This window comes from Oryctolagus cuniculus, chromosome 13, assembly GCF_964237555.1.
Source record: "Oryctolagus cuniculus chromosome 13, mOryCun1.1, whole genome shotgun sequence".
Classification (NCBI taxonomy): Eukaryota; Metazoa; Chordata; class Mammalia; order Lagomorpha; family Leporidae; genus Oryctolagus; species Oryctolagus cuniculus.
Genome location: NC_091444.1, coordinates 109,050,328 through 109,070,959, shown reverse-complemented (window position 1 = coordinate 109,070,959; position 20,632 = coordinate 109,050,328). Strand labels below are relative to the sequence as shown.

Sequence of the window (20,632 nt, the reverse complement as noted above, 5' to 3'; positions counted from 1 at the left end):
CCTAGTAATGTCTTCTACTATTTTCTCTACCAGTGGTTTTAATTGGCATTTTATATGATTCCATTTTTTCTCTTAACGTAGTATCTCAATTATACTTTATTTTACTTTTCAACTTTGCCCTAGGTTTTTTAATCCATATTTGCAGCTAATACAAGTATGCTTTAAAAACACACTAAATCACCACAAGTAGTACAAATACTTTATAATAAAATATCCCTGATTCCTCTCTCAAGTCCCTTGTATCATTGGTGTTACTCATTTCACCTGTGCATAAAAGTATTTAAACCTATATGGGCACACATTATTTTATTGAACTTTGCTTTATTGTATTTTTGCAGATAGTTTTTAAATGAACTGAAAGTTTGTGGCAGCTCTGTGTTGAGCAAGTCTGTTGGCACCGTTTTCCCAAAGGCATGAGCTTGCTTTGTATCTGTCACATTTTGGTAATCCTCACAGGACTTCAAACTGTTCGTTGTTGTTACATCTGTGTAGTGATCTGTGATCTTTGACAGTAACATTCTAATTATTTGGAACACCATGAACTGCACATGTATCATATGTCAAATCTCATAAATGTGTGTCTGACTCCACTGACTTACCAGCCTCCCGTCGTTTCCCAATCCTAAGGCCTCTATTTCCTGAGACACAAAGACATTGAAATTAGGCTAATTAAAAATACTGTGGTGTTCTTTAAGTGAAAGTTACATGTTTCAGTGAGGATGATAAATCCAGGGTAAAGACATTGTAAAAGCTAGGCCTGTTGTTCGAGTTAGCCAAGTTGCAAATGTAAAGGAGTTCTTAAAGAAAATTAAAATAAATATTCCTATGAAAAGATGCATGCTAAGAAAGCCAAATAGTCTTATATTGATGATATGAGGAAAGTTTTAGTAGTATTGTTAGAAAATCAAACCAAATACAATGTTCCATTTAGACAAAGCCTAATTCCGGATCAAGGTTCTAACTTGCTTCAACTCTACAAAGGCTGGAATGAAAACTGCGGAAGAAAATTTGTCTATTTTTTTTTAATTTAATTTTTGTTATTTTCCCCCAGAAATCTTTTATTTAAATAATACAAACTTCATGAATATAACTTTGGGAACATAGTGACTCTTCCCACCATACAAGCCCCCCAGCCATACTTCCACCCCTCTTGATCCTCCCTCTCCTATTCCCATTCTTACTTTTTACCAAGACTTATTTCAATTAACTTTATACACATTACAATTAACTGTATACTAAATAAAGAGTTCAATAAATAGTATGAAAAAATGTATCTCAATAAATCAAGACAGGGCTTTTCAAAGTCATTGCATCTCAAAGTGTCAATTTCACTTCTATAGGTTACCTTTTAGGCACTCTGTTAGTTATCACAGATCAGGGAGAATATATGGTATTTGTCCTTTTGGGACTGGCTTATTTCACTAAGTGTAATGTTTTCCAGTTTCATCCATTTTGTTGCAAATGACAGGATTTCATTTTTTACTACCATGTAATATTCCATGATATACATATCCTATATTTTCTTTATCCAGTCTTCAGTTGATGAACATTTGGGTTGATTCCATATCTTAGCTATTGTGAATTGAACTACAATGAACATGGGAGTACAGGTAACTCATAAGCTGATTTCATTTCCCTTGAATAAATACCCAGGAGTGGGATCGCTGGGTCATATAGTAGGTCTATATGCAGATTTCTTAGATATCTCCATACTGTCTTCCACAGTGGTTGTACCAGTTTACATTCTCACCAACAGTGGATTAGAGTACATTTTCCCCATGTCCTCTCCAGCATTTGTTGTTTGTTGATTTCTGTATGAAAGCCATTCTAATTGGGTTGAGGTGAAACCTCATTGTAGCTTTGATTTGCATTTCCCTGATGGCTAGTGATCCTGAGCATTTTTTCATGTGTCTGTTGGCCATTTGGATTTCCTCTTTTGAAAAATGTCTGTTTAAGTCCTTGGCCCATCTCTTAACTGGGTTGTGTGTCTTGTTGTTGCTGAGTTTCATGATTTCTTTATATATTCTGATTATTAATCCTTTATCAATTACATAGTTTGCAAAAAATTTCTCCCATTCTGTCGATTGACTCTTTAATTTGCTGAGTGTTTATTTTGCCGTGTAGAAGCTTATCAATTTAAACCCATTTGTCAATTTTAGCTTTGATTCCCTGTGCCTCTGAAGTCTTTCCCAAAAAAATCTTTGCCTCTACCAATGTCTTGGAGGATTTCCCCAATACTCTCTAATAATTTGATGGTATAAGATTGTAGATTTAGGTCTTTAATTCATTTTGAATGGATTTTTGCGTAAGGTGTAAGGTAGGGGGTCTTGCTTCATACTTCTGCATGTGGAGATCCAGTTTGCCCACCATTTCTTGAAGGGACTGTCCTTGCTCCAGGAATTGATTTTAGCTCCTTTGTCAAAGATAAGTTGGTTGCAGATGCAGGTGTTGTTTAGGCCCTCTAAATGTTTTGGCATTTCTGTTCTGTTCCATTAGAGCAGGTTGTTCAGTTTCCATGTGCTTGTATATGTTCTAGAGATTCTTGAGTTACTGATTTCCAGTTTCACTCCATTGAAATCAGAGAACCTGCATGGTATTATTTCAATTTTTTTTGAATGTACTGAGACTTGCTTTATGGCCTAGCATATGATCTATCCTAAAGAAAGTTCCATGTACTCGTGAGAAGGTGTATTCTGCAGCTATGGGATGAAAATTTCTGTAAATATCCATTAGGTCCATTTATTCTATAGTGACAATTAACTCTGTTGTTTCCTTGCCGATTTTCTGTCTGGTTGATCTGTCCAGTGCTGAAAGTAGGGTATTGAAATCCCCCATTACTATTGTATTGGAGTCTATGTGTCCCTTTAGGTTCATTAACATTTCTTTTAAATAGGCAGGTGCCCTGTAAGTAGGTGCATATACTTTTTAAAAAAGTTTTTATTTAATGAATACAAATTTCATAGGAACAACTTTAGGAATATAGTGGTTCTTTCCCCCATATCCATCCTCCCACCCCTACTCCTATCCAACCTCCTACTTCCTTTCCCATCCCATTCTTCATTAAGGTTCATTTTTAGTTTAACTTTATATGCAGAGGACCAACTCCAAAGGTGCATATACGTTTATAATAGTCACATCTTCCTGTTTAGTTGATCCCTTAATCATTACATAGTGACCTTCTTTGTCTCTTTTAACAGTTTTTGTATTAAAGTCTATTTTGTCTGATATTATGATGGCTACACCAGTTCTTTATTCATTTTTGTTATCATGTAATATTTTTCCAAGCTTTTACTTTCTATCTACATATATCTTTGTTGATGAGATGTGTTTCTTGTAGGCAGCAAATAGATGGGTTTTGTTTATTAACCCATAAAGGCAGTCTGTTTCCTTTAACTGGAGAGTTGAGGTGATTTACAATCAAGGTGACTATTGATAAGTAATGACATAGCCCTATCATTTTTCAATAAATATTCCTGTTGTTTAATTTTGGATCTGCTTTGTACTTTTACTGGGCTGTTTTCTTCCTTTACTTTCTTCCATAGTGATGATCATATTTCTGTGTTTCTTTGTGTAACGCATTCTTAAACATCTTTTGTAGGGCTCGATGGGTTCTGACATTCTTTCAATTTCTGTTTGTTATGGAAGGTCTGTTTCACCTTCATTTATAAATGAGAGCTTTTCAGGGTATAGTATTCTGGATTTACAGGGTTTTTTTTTCTCTTTAGACTTGGAATATATCTCACCATTCTCTCCTAGCTTGTAGGGTTTCTGGTTAGACGTCAGCTGTGAGTCTAATTGGAGATCATCTGAAAGTAATCGGGCTTTTCTCTCATACACATTTTTAGAATCTTTTATTTATGTTTTACTGTGGAGAGTTTGACTACAGTGTGTCATGGTGAAGATCTTTTGTGGTCTTATCTGTTAGGAGTTATATGTACTTTCTATATTTGGATATCCCTTTCTTTCTCCAAATTAGGGAAGTTTTCTGTAATTATTCCACTGAAAAGGCCCTCTAAACCATTCATCTTTCCACACCTTCAAGAACTCCTCTGACTCATATGTTGGGTTATTTGATAGTATTTCATAAGTCTCCAACACTGCTTCTGAGTTTTCTAATTTCTTATTCTTTTTTTAAAATGTGGCTTGACTGTAAAATTTTCAGATTTGTCTTCTAACTTAGATATTCTTTCTTCTTCCTTACCAAGTCTATTATTAATGCTTTCTACCACATTTGATTTATTAAATTCTTCATTTCTATCATTTTGTTAGGATTTCTATTTAAAATCTCAATTTCATGAATTTGAAATCTCAATCTCAAGAATTTTCATTCATGTCATGTATGGATTTTTTTTTTAGTTCGTGGATTTGCTTCTGATTACTTCTAAGTGATCCTATAATCAATTTTTTGAATTTTGTTTCTGGCATTTCTTCTATCTCTTCATATTCACATTCTAGTATTGAAATGTTGTATTCTTTGGTGGATGTTATATTGCCTTATTCTTGTTTCTTGAATTGCTGCATTTATTTTTAGGCATTTGTAGAGACACTGGTTGGTTTTTCCCCCTGTAATGGCTTTTATCTTTGACTGTGCCTCTATGGTTAATGGAGTGTCCACTCTTTCAGTGAATTCCCAGAGGCGTGTGCTGGGTGTGGCCTGGAAGCTCTGTTCAGTGCTCCAGTGTGAGGGGAGTGTGCAAAGTGACACCCAAGTTGGGCATGGTAAATCTCTTTTTTTCCTGTTACTCGTTTTTCCTATTGAAACTTTCTATTGTCTCATCCTGAACCTCCCATATTGTTTCTTGGTCATGTCCTGCTTAAGAATAAATCCATCCTATGCAGTATTATTTCTATTATAGTGTTTTTATCAAGAATTTCTTTTTGATTCTTAGTTCTTAACATTTCCATTGCCCTGCTTACGTTGCCCATCTGTTCTTACATGTTGCCTACTTTTTGCATTAGAGATTTTAACAAGTTAATCATAGTCTTATTTTTACGTTTTATGGATCCATGTGAGGATTTAATTACAAACAGAAGCAAACTAGAACATAGTGAAAGGAAAACAGTCCAAAAGACAACAGCAAAAATAAATATTGACATTGAGTCAGTCTCAGGAAAACTGCCTTGGGAGCACTCTGTTCCCATCCCGTCTTTACTCAACAATCAGATGTCTGGTAGTGTGAGCAAATCCAGACCTTCACACAGGTCATCAGATGGGCAAAACACTCATCATCCTGGGCTGTAGTGTTATGCCTGGTGGCATATAAGTGAGGTGACACACCTGTGGTTACACCACTGGTCTTTAGTAGAATAATGTGGCGAAGGAAGCATGGGCAGACAACAAAACCAAATAATTTTGTGATTGATGAAGATGACATTTCAAATTATTATCATATACCAAAAGTTTATCTGAATTTATATGTGAAAGTATGGCTTATTGATGTAGTTCCATTCACACTAAGGAGAAGCCAAGAATCAGATTTTATGTCAAAAAAGAGAAAAAGTAGTTTATGAAAAACACGTAGTCATTCTCTGTCACACGGGGTAACTCTTTCATGTGGATTTCCTAATACCTGCTGCTGAGGGGTGGATCCAGCAAAGGGTTTTTCCACATACATTTCATTTTCAATGTTTTCTCTGTACTTCTGCTGATGTGTGTTGAAGTTTGCCTTATAGTAAAGGTTTTTTCATGTCATTACATTCATAAGGCTTTTCGTCTATGTGAGTTCTCTGATATCAGTGAGAAGATGACTGTGGTAGAGAGATTTTTATATCCATACATGCTTTCCCATCTTTGAGTCCCATGATGTATACTGAACAGTGACTTCTGGTAAAAAGATTTTTTTATATTCTTTATATTGGTAGTGCTGTTCTTTGTTCTTTGAATGTATTCTATATTGTCTGTTGAAGTCTAACTTAATGCAAGTTTTTTTTTTCACATTCATTGCATTCAAAAGTTTCCTTTTTTTAATTCTATGGCTGTTGAGGCTTAAGTTCTGAGAAATTGCTTTTCCACACTCTTTACATTCATAAGGTTTCTCCCTTGTGAGAATTTTCTGATTCTTGATATTGTGTGACTTCCAGCAAACTGTCCTTCCACACTCATTACATCTAAAGGTTCCTACCTTGTGTGAATTCTCTGTTGTGCTGTGAGTTGTGACTTTGGTCAAAAGGCTTTTACACATGAAATGCATTCATAAGATTTCTCCCATGTGAATTCTTTTATTTTATTTTTTAAATTTTTTAAATTTTTTTATTTGACAGAGTTAGTGTGAGAGACAGAGAGAAAGGTATTCCTTCCATTTGCTCACCCCCCAAATGGCTGCTACAGCCGGAGCTACCCTGATCTGAAGCCAGGAGCCAGGTGCTTCCTCCTGGTCTCCCACGTGGGTACAGGGGTCCAAGCACCTGGGCCATCCTCCACTGCCCTCCTGGGCCACAGCAGAGAGCTGGACTTGAAGAGGAGCAGCCGGGACTAGAACCCGATGCCCATACAGGATGCCAGCACCACAGGCGGAGAATTAGCCACGTGAGCCTCGGCACCAGCCTCCATGTGAATTCTATAATGTGTTATGAGGTAGGACTTCCAGAGAGGCTTATCTAGACTCATTACAATCATAAGGATTCTTCCCTGTGTGAATTTTCTGATGACAAATGAGGCCTGACTTCTGGTGACAGACTTTTTTTGCACTTATTAGATTCATAAGATTTCTCCCCTGTGTAGATTCTCTGGTGTGTAACTAAGTCTGACTTCACATAAAAGGTTTTGTTGCCATTGTTACATTCATAAGATTTCTCCCTTGTGTGAATTCTCTCAAGTGTTAACGAGGTATGAATACTAGCATTCCTTTCACAAGATTTCTCCCCATGTAAATTCTCTGAAGTGTGACTTTGGATAAAAGGATTTTTTGCATTCATTAGGTTCATATGATGTCTCCTCTGTGTGAATTCTTTGTGTCACGAGGTATGACTTCCAGGGAAAGGTTTTTCTACATCCATTGCACCCCTAGGGCTTTTCCTCTATGGGAGTTCTGTGACGGATGGGGAGGCGAGATTTATAGTTCACATGCATAAGATTTCTTTCCTACATGTGTTCTGTAATTCATGGTAAGACCTGATAGGCAATTCATAGTTTCCTCGCACTTAATAGATTCACAGAATTTCTCTTTTGTGTGGGTTTGTTGAACTTACTGAGGTTAGGACATTTACATAATGTTTTCTTCCCTATCTGAGTTGTCTTTCCTGCAATGACAGTTGATTTATCACAGTTGTCTCCCATTTGATCCCTCTCAAGTGTAAATATCTTATCTCTTTGGTAGGATTTCCCTTGTTTACTGTGTGCAAATGGCTGTTGTACAGTCTGACTCTTCTGATGCTAGTAGACTCCTAGCAATGGGAAGAGTTTTCGGGTACATTAGGGGCATTCAGTTTTTCTCTAGCTCACATCTCATCATACATAGTGTGGAGATACACATCGTGAAATACACTGCATGCCTCAAGCTTCATTCCTGAACAATTTACCTTTTTGGTAATCAATTTTTGTAATATTGCTTGAGCTTAAATTTTTTTAAAGATTTATTTATTTATCTGAAAGAGTTACACAGATAGAGAAGGAGAGTTAGAGAGAGAGAGAGAGGTCTTCCATCTGCTGGTTCACTCCCCAGTTGGCCGCAACGGCCGGAGCTGCGCCGATCTGAAGCCAAGAGCCAGGAGCTTCTTCCAGGTCTCCCACATGGGTTCAGGTGCCCAAGGACTTGGGTCATCTTCTACTGCTTTCCCAGGCCATAACAGAGAGCTGGATCGGAAGTGGAGCAGTCGGGTGTCGAACCGGCACTCAGATGGGATGCAGGTACTGCAGGCGGCGGCTTTACCCACTATGCTACAGCGCCGGTCCTTAAGTTGTTTTTCCTAAATCACCCCCCTTGTGAGTTGATGTGACATTATTGGCAATAACATCTTTGTTGAAATTTATCTCTTGATTTTCCTGGTTGGTCAAATCAGGTCATCTCCTTTCTTGGCAAATGTTAGGCTCTGGCTTAGTCATTCTTGCACCCATGGCTCTGCTCCTTGCTCCAACTTGAAGATCAAGTCAAATTTGGTAATGCAGTGCCCCAAAGACAGCAGGCTGCTGTCGGTCTCGAGTATCACATCCTTGTACAGGATTCTCTGAGCATGTTCAGGTCCTGCCATTCCTCCCAGGTGAAGTCCGCAGCCAGGTCTTCAGATGACACCAACATTATAATACAGATGGTCCACAATGAACGTGAAGAAGCTTATTACAAGCATCATCAAAAGATCCCAGCAAAATCAAAGATGTGGAAGTGAGGAATCATAAATATCCAGTTTGATAATGTCAACATTTCTGGAACATCTGTGTTGGTTGGTAATGCTTGCTCTGTCTCTTCAAACTGCATTTTCTGTTTTGTAGTGTATGTTTAAATAGTTCACCCAAATCCAGGTGTATTGTAATGGGAAAGGGACTCTGGTAAGTGGGTCTTTAGTTTTCTGGAGGAGAAGTGTGAAGACAGGGGGATGCTCTCTGTAGTCTGTGACTGGTTTCCAATCTGTTGGTGATTCTCTCTCCCTGGGTGGGAACCTCACTGGTGCGTCTCGGTTTTTTCTTCCCTCTTAATTAGGAAGGATGGGCAGAGGAGGCTGCAGTTGAGTATTTCTCCTCCCCCAGGTTTGTTTAAGCCCAAATAAAACTCCAGTAGGTTCAGCTCTGCTAAAGATGTCATTGTCTTGAGCACAGGCCTTGTTAAGAAGATACCCCTCTACATATTTCATGGTAGTTCTTTTCCCCTCCCTTCTCTGGAAGCACGAGGGGGATTTTTCTCAAATAGTAACGATAGAGTCCTTGGTGGATCTCTTGGAGGCTCTGTGATTAGGCCTCATGAGCTTTTATTTCTCAGTTCTCTACAAGTAGGTTCCAGCAGTTCACCTATTCCATTTCAGGTGTTCCTACCCTAGTTCCAGTGGGGTCTCTGCTCATCGTCTGTTCCCTACTAAGTTGTTGTTCCCTGTATCTTCCTGTATTCTCTCTAATTTGAGGGGGCAGTAGTTTGCTCTATGACTTTCTTTGAAGGGTCTACGATTTGTTGATTTTTCAGTTTGTGTAGTATTTTACTTGTTGATAGGATGGACTGACAACTTTCAAGGTTGGTCCCTATGTGCTGGACTGGAAATTTGAAGTTTTGTTTTCTCTTGAATTTTCTTTTTCACATTTCTAGGTTTCTTTTTCTGTCCTCTTTTGATTTGGTGAATTTTGTTATTCTTTCACTTTTTCATCCATTTATCTTATTTGAAGAGTTTAAAGTTTTATGGGGGCCAGTGCTGTGGCATAGTGGGTAAAGCTACCACCTGCAGTGCCAGAATCCCATATGAATACCAGTTTGAGTCCCAATGGCTCTACTTCTGATCCAGCTCTCTGCAATGGCCCCAGAAAGCAGTAGAAGATCGCCCAAGTCCTTGGGCCCTGCACCCACATGGGAGACCCAGAAGAAACTCCAGGCTCCTGGCTTCGGATTAGCCTAGCTCCAGCCATTGTGGCCATCTGGGAAGTGAACCAGTGGGTGAAAGACATACATAACTCCCTCCCTCCCCCCACCCCACTTCTTTCTTTCTTTCTCTCTGCCTCTCTATAATTCTGCCTTTCAAATAATCTTTTTTTAAATTTTTTAAATTTTTTTTGACAGGCAGAGTTAGACAGTGAGAGAGACAGGGACAGAGAGAAAGGTCTTCCTTTTTCCATTGGTTCACCCCCCAAGTGGCTGCTATGACCGATGTGTTGTGGCCGGCGCGCTGCGCCGATCCAAAGCCAGAAGCCAGGTGCTTCCACCTGGTCTCCCATGCAGGTGCAGGGCCCAAGGACCTGGGCCATCCTCCACTGCACTTCCAGGCCACAGCAGAGAGCTGTACTGAAAGAGGAGCAACCAGGTCAGAATCCGGCACCCCAACCAGGACTAGAACCTGGGGTGCGATTAGCCAAGTGAGCCGCAGCGCTGACCACAAATAATCTTTTTTAAAAAATGAAAATTCTGTTTTAAAAAAAGTTTTATGGCCGGCACCGTGGCCAATAGGCTAATACTCCACCTAGCACCTAGTGGCGCCGGCACACCTGGTTCTAGTCCCGGTCAGGGCGCCGGATTCTATCCCGGTTGCCCCTCTTCCAGGCCAGCTCTCTGCTGCGGCCCGGAAGTACAGTGGAGGATGGCCCAAGTGCTTGGGCCCTGCACCCCATGGGAGACCAGGAGAAGCACCTGGCTCCTGCCTTCGGATCAGCGCGGTGCGCCGACCGCGGCGTGCCAGCCATGGCGGCCATTGGAGGGTGAACCAACGGCAAAGGAAGACCTTTCTCTCTGTCTCTCTCACTATCCAGTCTGCCTGTCAAAAATAAATAAATAAATAAATAAATAAGTTTTATATAACATTTGTATACCGTAAGAGAATTAAATAATATTAAGCCTTTTACTATAAATTAAAAATGTTAACACAAGAAAGTATTTAACTTGAACAAAAATAAAATTGGATAATAAATTCAAATATATTTAATAACTAAATTATCTATGAAATAAATTCTTACACTTGTTCTGAGGTAATATTTTCTACATATGTTTAAATTTTATTTTGATACAAATTGTACATATTTATGTAAGACCATTTGATGTTTCAATCCAATTATACATCATGCAGTGTTTAATCTGGATAAGGCTATGTCTCTTCAGACATCAGTTCTTTGTGGTGAAATGGTCAAAATCCTTTCTTCTAGCTTTTTGCATTACACAATCACTATCTATGATCATAGCTCTATGCATTAAATACCAGAATTTGTTTCTCTACTTGGCTATAACCTAGTACCCATGGATCAATCTTCTCACATCCCACTTTCCACTCTATTCTCTTTATATTTTAACTGAATACTCTATATTAATAACTCACTGCTACCATACTCTGAACATGTGCATATTGCCTTACAAAAAGTAAATAAAATATTGCTTTACCATTGTGAAGCTTGTATACACTATTTTGCTTTTGTAGTGAACTAAAATATCTCTTGTAAATTGAAATAGTTAATGATATATTAAATGAGATGCCCAGAATCAGCCCTAAAGGCATTCGGATCTGGCTGAAAAGCCCATGAGAGTATTTCAGGCATGGAAAGCCAAGACACTCTGGCAAAAGATCTCTGCGAGTGAGATCCCAGTGGAAAGAACAGGTCTTCAAAGAAGGAGGTACCTTTCTCTGAAGGGTATGACTATGACCTTGTCTAAACAAGATAAGAATCGGAGAACTCAGAGGGCTTCCATAGCCTTGGAAACTCATGACTGGAGCATAGGGAGACTACTGATGCCATAGACAGGAGTGTCAATTGGTAAAGTCAACAACAGGAGTCACTGTGCACTTACTCCTCATGTAGGATCTCTGTCCTTGATGTGCTGTGTATTGAGATTTAATGCTATAACGAGTACTCAAACAATATATTTCACTTTGTGTTTTTATGGGGGTGCAAACTGTTGAAATCTTTACTTAATGCATACTAAACTGATCCTCTGGAAAAAAAAAAAAAAGAAAGAAAGAAATTATCAACTCCCAACTTGACTCTCACTGGGATTAAACATGACAATAGGTCTAATCTGATTTCATCATCATTTAAAAAAAAATCATCTATTATTTCTCACTTTATGTTTCTGTGTGAGAGCAAACTGTTGAAATCCTTACTTAATGTATACTAAGCTGATCTTCTGTATATTAAGATAATCGAAAATGAATCTTGATGTGAATGGAAAGGGAGAGGGAGTGGGAAAGGGGAGGGCAGTGGGTGGGAGGGACGGTATGTGGGGGAAGCCATTGTAATCCATAAATCGTACTTTGGAAATTTATATTCATTAAATAAAAGTTAAAAAAAAATAAATGAGATGCCAAAACAAAAGTTTTTAAGAGCAAAAGCTGTTAAAATACATTTAATTCACTTTTAAACAACTTTTATTTTGAAATGTAATTTAGTAAATTTTATAAGAGTTCAGTGTAAACTTTGACAAATAATTGTCTAAGCTAACATAGGGTGACCACTGTGTAAGTCAAAAAACAGAGTCCTGCTCTCATTTAAGGTCTCCAACATCTGTCAGTGTTGCCTTCCACCCCCACAGTAGCAATCACTATATTAATGTTAAGGTAATAGTTTCTGTGTTATCCTTTATTTTACTTAAAACCATATGAAATTATCAATATTTCAGCCTATAAAACTGAGAGGTTCATATGATTCAATCTAATAGTTTTAGTATGTATCCATAAACAATGTAGTTCTTAAAATTTTATCAATACATAATGGTTAGATATTCTTTGTCAACTTGTGTTTTAAAGTTTAATGTCATGTTTTTGCATGTGACTAGATTTTATTTATTTTCATTGTTAAATAACACTTTTTAAAAAATATTTATTTATTATTTGAATGTCAGAGTTACAGAGACAGAGGAAGAGAGAAAGATCTTCCATCCTTTGGTTCACTCCCCAAATGACAACAACAGCCAGTGCTGGGCCAGGCCAAAGCCAGGAGCTGGGAGCTTCATCTGAGTTGGCCACGTGTGTGTAGGGGATCAAGCACTAGGGCCATCCTCCTCTGCTTTCCCAGGTGCATTAGCAGGGAGCTGGATTGGAAATTGAGCAACCGGAACTCCAACTGGCACCCATATGTGATGCCAGCACTGCAGATGGTAGCTTAACCCACTATACCAGAGTGCCAGGCTTTAAATAATAATTTGTTTATGAATTAACCACTGCTTATCCATTCTGCTTCTGGTGGTGTATAAGTCAAGATCTAACTGGAAAAGAGATAGCAGAAATTGAGGTATTTAAGGAGTTTTATAAAGTGATTCTTTACAAAAAGAAGGAAATTAGCCAATTTGGAGGGAAAGGAAGGTACCTTCTCAGTCTAGCTCTTTATGCCCTTAGCATCCTCACCTTGTTCTTCACTGATGATCAGGATGTATCTTTTCAGAATCCATAGAATTTCATGGTAGTATCTATTTGGTCTTAATTCTGTCTGAAATCTAGAACACTTCTCATCACCAGTATTCTTTGTATAAAGTGGCAGAGGATGCAGGCGTTGTAAAAAAAAATGAGCAGAAATTATTACCACGGTTGCCCTTGTATGCATGTTATAGCTGCCCTCCTCCAACACCCCTCTGTGTTCTCATTCTCATTGATCTTTGCCACCTCCTTAGTAAATACAGGATTTTTCACCTGGTGAAGTATCACAAATCTTTATTCCTTTGATGAAAGAGACCTTAGTGGCTTTATCTTATTAGATTGTCTCTGATTTTTATTTCATGACTTTTGAGCAGGAAAGAATTACAGAGTGATCTAGTGAAACCCCTGGGATCCAACTTGTTCTCCATTAATTAGGAACAATTCCGTTACCCCCTGATAAGTGGGATTAATTCTGTGACCAGTATTGAAACTTCTGTCTATGCCTACTGATTTAATTGCATGGAAGCCCCAAATGGCAAATGAACTCTTCTTACCTATCTATTGGAAATGTGACTACTCCTCTGGAAAGTACATTTTTCTTCCCTTGGGCACAAATACCTTTATAGTCTACTTAATTAAGGGCTTTGGAAAACAAAGCAAAAATTCTGTAAATCGATTATTAAATGTATGGTATTTGGAGACATGGAGTTGTTAGGCTTCGAGTGAGAGGACCATATGCTGACGTCTGACTTGAGGAATGTTTTATATCCTGTGTATATCTACATAGTAGTCCCTCTAGGTGTTGGCTTTCATATGTCAAATTAACTGAAACTTTACCCAGCCATTCACTGTTCCATCAGACTTGGTTCTTCAGGATTATGGGGTTGTAGCAATGCCAGTAAATTTTATGGGCATGAGCTCCTTGTGATACATTGCTTGCATATAAAATACGTGGTTGGATATAATGTATTGGCACTATGACAGTGGAAAAGAAATTCTTAGAAGTTATGAACAAGGGAATTTAAATTAGTAACCAAAATAAATACTTAGCCCATTGAGGGCATATTACTGCCCTTTCTAAGATATAAAGTTTACTGCAGTACATATGCCTGTGGGTGGTTTGCTCATCCCACAGGAAAATGATACTCTACTGGGGACTCAGTTTTGGCCTAAAATTTTGCCAAATTGAGCACTCAGTAGTGGCAATACCCAGGCTCATTCCCTATCAGAATAACTATATGTATCATAAACCTATTCCGAAGCTGCTGCTGCTATGGCCTCTTAGTATGTATGTCCATGAAATAAGCACCAGTGTAGCTAGTCCAAGAGTGTGACTGACATTCATAGATAGGCCATCTAGTTGATAGCTTACCCAGAGTTGATGTTGCCTTGTGCACAGTTACCTGGGACATAAATAACTTCATACCCTCTCATCCTTTCCTAGGAAGTCATAGCAAAAATTCCCATGGCTTCCTCATCATCCTTTTTCAGTATTCTCTCTTAGAAGCCCGTAACCACCTGGCCACAAGTCAAAGGAGATCTAAACCTCAGACTATCTCCAGTTCCACCTACAGTGGGGCCCTAGATGCTCCTCCCAGAGTTCTGTGTGCACGAATTTCTCTTCACTGCTCTATTTCTGATTCCCCCTTACTGTGATTGAAAGATAGTACCAAATAAAGGAGTAATATATAAGATATACTCAGAAAGGATAAGCAAACTAATATAAAAATATGCAAAAGAGAAAGAGATTGGAGAAGAGTATGGTTCTCTGTTATTAGTAGATGTGTATAATAATAAGTGATTATTTCAAAAACATAAATGTTAAATATCTATAACCATAAACTCTGAAATATCCAAATATCTAGCTTTTCCCTTAAGAATTAGCTCTTTTACACCTACTTTGGCCTCAGACTCATGTCTTTAATGTCCTGTTTTTGTTATCATATAATTTTTACCTAAGGTTTTTGAGTTGCACGAAGATACCAGCTTTTCTCTAGTTCAGTGATTTGTTCAGGAATGCTAATTTTGTTAAAATTTGTAAGAACTTAATTGAAGGTGGTATAGAAATGCACATACATTTTGACAATTACCAACATTTAATAAAATGAAGAAATATGTCACTGTGTTTGAACATGTTGTTAGAGTAAATGGATGGCTCTCTTCAGTGTATTTCCAATATCTGTTTTGCAGGTCAGAGGGTGGTTCAGAAGACGGATAAACATCTGTTTCCAGCAGACTCAAAGTCAAAAGATCATCATCAAGTTAATGAAACCCAAATTGTCCAGTTGGAAGCACTTGGTATGTACAATATGGCAGCTCCTGCACTGTGTGACATTGATGGGACCCCTGGGGAGGTGGGGGCTGTTCACTGATAGTAGAGCCTGGGGCTCCAAAAGCCCTGATCTCACCCCTGGATGATGTGCAGGAGTGGTTGCCCGTGGTCCTCGGTAAATACAGGTGATGCTGTGGACTATGGCATATGGGGCATGGAGCCATGGGACGCGGCGGGCTCCTCGCTAATTCCCACAGGGTGGGTTCTGGAGACTCAGGAACACGGTGCTGATAGTAGCAGTCCTGGAGCTCAGGCAGCATGTGTGAGGTCCTTACCCAGACTCTCACGCTAAGCTTCATTTACTCTGTGAGCATAGGAATGCAGATGGGACCCTCCAGATCCCGCAGGTGCGCGTGAATTATGCCAGGGATTGTGGCATCAGAAGTACCAGTCCCAGAGCAGCAGGGCACAAGGATACTGCCCCCGCTCACTGCCCCCGAGGCTGGTGCCCTGGCTACCCAGCACCCTCTGTGAGATGCAGGAACTGCCCTCCTCAGGCCTCTCCTCTGGGCTTCTTTATGGGCTGCTGCTGGTGCTGAGCCCCATGAGGCTGAGAGGAGCATCCCTTGAATGCACAGAGGGAACAGTGTTGCTCCAGGGCCTGTGCTCAGAAAGCTTGAGGCTGCAGCACGCGCGGGTTCTGCTGTCTGCCCAGGAAAATGCCCTTATGCCGGCTCCGGGGTTTCGGGTAGCCACAGTCACAGTGCTGCTTGCTATCGTCTAAGACAGAGTGCAGATCAGAAGTAGGACCATACCACAGCAGCTCAGGCCTGGTGCTTTGGAGCTAGAGGAGTAACATGTATTCCTTTAGAGGAGCAAAGTAGTCGTGATGACCCCGTCTTTCTAGACTGGATTTGGAGTCAATGAGGACTGTGAAAACCTGCTCTAGTCAGGGCTGCCAATCTGCAGCAATGGTGGGGTTGCTCTCTCTGCTTACCTGTTCTCAGCAAGATGGCACGCCCACTGCTGGTGAGCCGGGAATAGGAGCTTTGTTCCTCTCTGCTAGGTTTCAGAGTCTCTACCATTTGACATTCCCATCACTTCTTTTTTTTAAAGATGTATTTATCTATTTGAAAGGCAGAGTTACAGAGAGGCGGCAGGGGGTGGGGGCGGGGGAAGGTCTTCCATCTGCTGGTTCACTCCCCAAATGACCACAATGGCCAGAGCTGCACCAGTCTGAAGCCAGGAGCCAGGAGCTCCTTCCGTGTCTCCCATGTGGATGCAGGGGCCCAAGGAGTTGGGCCATATTCTGCTACTTTCCCAGGCCACAGCAGAGAGCTTGATTGGAAGTGGAGCAGCCAGGACTCAAAACGGCGCCCTTATGGGATAGCGGCACTGCAGGCAACAGTTTTACCTGCTATGCCACAGCACCAGCCCTCTCATCACTTCCTTATGGAAGTTTTTCCTCAATCTCCTGGAAACGTGGTCCTTGCATTTTTCTGTGACAGAGGCAAGTGAAGGCCCTCTCTATTTGGCCATGTTTATCCTCCCCCAGATGGTTCCCGAATAAAAAAGGTTATAAAAATTAGATAAATGAATTTTTCCAATGTAAAAATGCATAACTATTATTAATCACATAAATTATATTAATAAAATAATTTAATTAAAACAATTGCTAAAATATCCAATAGTAAAGATTTATAATATCAATTGGGAAGCTTGTGAGGAAACAGATCTCAGTGTTACCTGTAGTGGGTACTATATAATAGTTAAGGGTTTTTTAGATAGCTATATAAATGTTGAAAGCATTGATCAGGGACTGGTGTTGTGGCAGAACAGGTAAAACTGCTGCCTGCAATGCTGGCACCCTATATGGGAACCAGTTCAAATCTAGGCTGCTCCATTTCTGATCCAGCTCCCTGCTAATGTGCCTGGGAAAGCAGTGGAATTTGGCCCAAGTGCTTGGACCTCTGCACCCATGTGGAAGACCAAGAAGAAGCTCCTGTCTCCTTGTTTCAGCCTGGCACAGCCCTGGCTCTTGTGGCCATCTGGGGAGTGAATCAGTGGACAGAAGATCTCTCTGTCTTCCCTTCTCTCTCTGTGACTCTGGATTTCAAATAAATAAAAAATAAATCTTCAAAATAAAAAGTAAATCAGAGCAATTAATAGAAACTGGTTCTGGATTCGTTTTCTCTCTCTTTCTCTCTCTCTCCTCTCTCTCTGTAACTCGTTCAAATAAATAAATAAATCTTAAAAATTAAATTATTGATCCATCAACTTAAAATATGCCTGTGGTACAGTGACACTGAAAATATATAGTCCCATTGGTTAAGATATCTTTAAATTTTTTCTTTTATTTTATAATTAAAATCTAAATGACAAAACAATACTGACAAATATGTATGTTTTGTCATAATTTCTACTGTATTATATTTCTGCTTCATAATACCAACTTTACAAAAAGAAAGTAATTGATAAAAATAATAATGATTCACATTGTTACTTTGTTCAAAATATCAATAGAAATTTTTGGTGCTCTACTAGAATTGAAGTAGAAATGTATTCAGTCTTTAAGGAGTGAATTTGTAATTCTAATTTTTCGGAGTTTCATATGAAAGATGTGAATCTGTCAGATTGACTTCTGGCATTTATTGAAATAATTATTTTCTTCTTGACATAATAATGTATTAACATTTTTATCTTTCAGACAATATTATCTTCTTAAGATTAGCTCATAATGGAAATATTTCTATAGTGTTTCTAATTTAATTTACTAAAAGTTTTTTTTTTCCATTTTGGCAGGTCAGGATATGGATAAACTCCCAGAAGAGGGTTTTTCTCTTCAAGATCTAGAATCAGCTCTAGGACCCTTGGATCAAATTCATAGAAGTGATGTTAAACAACCACAAAGACTTCTAAGTATGTGTTTTATTGACATAAATATTTTAAAATAATCATAAAGCACAATTATTTTAAGATGTTTTAAATGTGGATCAGCTTTATAGTGTTTTTTTGTTTATTTATGGCTTTATAGTTGAATTTACTTATTAGGCTGAAAATTTTAAAAGATATTTTATTAAGAATTGGAATTCCAGAGAATGCTATTAGCACTATATTTTACTTTTCATAATCTTTAATATTTCAGTTATTTTATTTCTTAAATGTATTTGAGAAATCTTGTCTTTGTTTCATATAGTAATATTTCAGGGAGTAAAAGATTAAGAAATAATTTCCTAGTAATTTTATATGTATATCATATTTTTCATGAAAGCTGGGGTTTTAGTACTGATATTACATTAAAGGTTGCATGGCATGACCCTTTGAACCATCATATAATCAACATGGGCATAAGAAGCTTACAAAAATTAGATTCCTAAAAATCGATTCATTTTTAAAAGCATGACATTCACCTAGCATTCAAATTTCAGTTCTTATCAAGTGTTGTTTTACCTGTTGCTGTAATCTGAATGTGTATGTCCCCAAAATTTGTATGTTGGAGCTTAATATCCAGTATGATATTAAGAGGCAGGGCCTTTGGGAAATAGCTATGTCATGAGTCATGAGGCCACCATCCTTAATGGAAAGTATTAGTGCCCTGTATAAGAGCTGTTGGGGTGCCCTGGTACTTTTTGCTCTTCTGTCCTGTGAAGACCAGTGCAAGGGCCATTTATGTGGACCAAGCCATTACTAGATGCTGAAATTGCTGGCATTTGATCTTGAACTTCCCAGCTTCCAGGATTGTAAGAAGTAAATTTCTGCTGTTTATGAGTTATCTAGACTAAGTTACTTTGCAATGGCAGCAAGAACAGACCTCTCCCTCTCCCTCTCCCTCTCTCCCTCTCTCCCTCTCTCCCTCTCTCCCTCTCTCCCTCTCTCCCTCTCCCTGAGAGAGTCCAAGCAAGATGGCTGGTAGAGGTGTCAGATGTGCTTCTCCACAAACAGGAATGCAAAGGTGAAGGACATCTTTCTCAATTTGCACGATGATGGATGAAGTCAGGAAAGATAATGCCAGTGGCAAGGTTAAAAACAGTAGCACTACTTTTAGCTCCACTCCAGCCAAATGCTATCCTTGTGAAAGAAACTGAAAGATATTCCTAATCTGCTGTGTATTCCAGAAAAGCCATGAACAGAAGGAAGCACTTACTCCTAAAACAAGAATTGAAAAGAAAAATAGTCACAAAACCGTTTAGTGGTAACAAGAGTGGTAGTTCAGAGTGGTCAAGCTTCGCAGAATGCCTTGATACTATCTCACTGAAGATGTACCTCAGAAGCAATTGAGCCGTGAGAAAAAAAAAAAAAAAAGACAGCGTGTGAAGAACTGAGGCACGCATCACTCCTGAGACCATTCTGGTCACCCTGGTGGGGAGGGCGTCCCTAGAGTTGCTGAGCAGTGGCTTGCATTTGTGGCTTCCAGGGAAAGAATTCTACCTGGAATACACCAAAAATTGATCATGAATACCTCCAGAACAATTGGTATCAGTCATGTGAAAGCCCCAAAACCAGGAGAAGCATTGTGGCACAGCAAATTAGGCCACTTCTTGGGATGCTGCATCCCTTATCAGAGAGCCTGGTTCAATACCTAGCTACTCACTTTTTCTGATCCAACTTCCTGCTAACTCCTGGGAGGCAGTGGATAATGGCTCAAGTACTTAAGTTCCTGCCAACAGTATGGGAGACTTGGATGGCATTCCTGGTTCCTAGCTTCAAGCCTGGCCTAGCACCAACTGTTGTGGTTATGTGAAGAGTGAGATAATGGATAGAAGGTGTTTCTCTTTTCCCATCAATCTACCTTCTAAGCAGTTTTATAAAGAAAATCTCAAAACATCTCACTGGGCTGGCGCCATGCCTCACTAGGACCATCGGGGCCAGCACTCCGGGTTCTAGTCCCGGTTGGGGCACTGGTTCTGTCCCAGTTGCTCCTCTTCCAGTCCAGCTCTCTGCTGTGGCCCAGGAAGGCAGTGGAGGATGGCCCAAGTACTTGGGCCCTGCACCCCATGGGAGACCAGGAGAAGCAACTGGCTCCTGGCTTCAGATCGGCGTAGCTCTGGCCGTAGCAGCCATTTTGGGGGTGAACCAACGGAAGGAAGACCTTTCTCTCTGTCTCTGTCTCTGTCTCTTTCACTGTCTAACTCTGTCTGGCAAAAAAAAAAATCTCACTGGTGCATATTTCAAGAAGCTGTGGAAATCCAGACACCAGGAAGGTGAGATCTTTCACTTGGAGAAAAAGAAATACAAGATTACAGAGAAGCATAAGGTTGATCAGAAAACTGTGGACTTTCAAACCAAAACACAAAGCTATTCCTCAGCCCCAGGCCTACCTGTGATCTAAAATAGAATTTATCCTCAAAAAATTGTTCTCTAGATGTCTTTCCAAGAACCTAATTAAATCACAGATAC

General features: G+C 39.3%; 1 protein-coding gene across 11 annotated transcripts in view; it reads left to right on the top strand.

The window, feature by feature from the left end:
• LOC103352374 (coiled-coil domain-containing protein 7) overlaps positions 1-20,632 on the top strand; it is a 258,082-nt gene that overhangs the window by 151,830 nt on the left and 85,620 nt on the right. For all 11 annotated transcript variants that reach the window (XM_051833415.2, XM_051833414.2, XM_051833410.2 and 8 more), the window contains 2 exons: positions 15,154-15,261; positions 18,038-18,154. In XM_051833415.2, the coding sequence (XP_051689375.2) occupies positions 15,154-15,261; positions 18,038-18,154 (225 nt within the window). The remainder of the gene's footprint in view (positions 1-15,153; positions 15,262-18,037; positions 18,155-20,632) is intronic.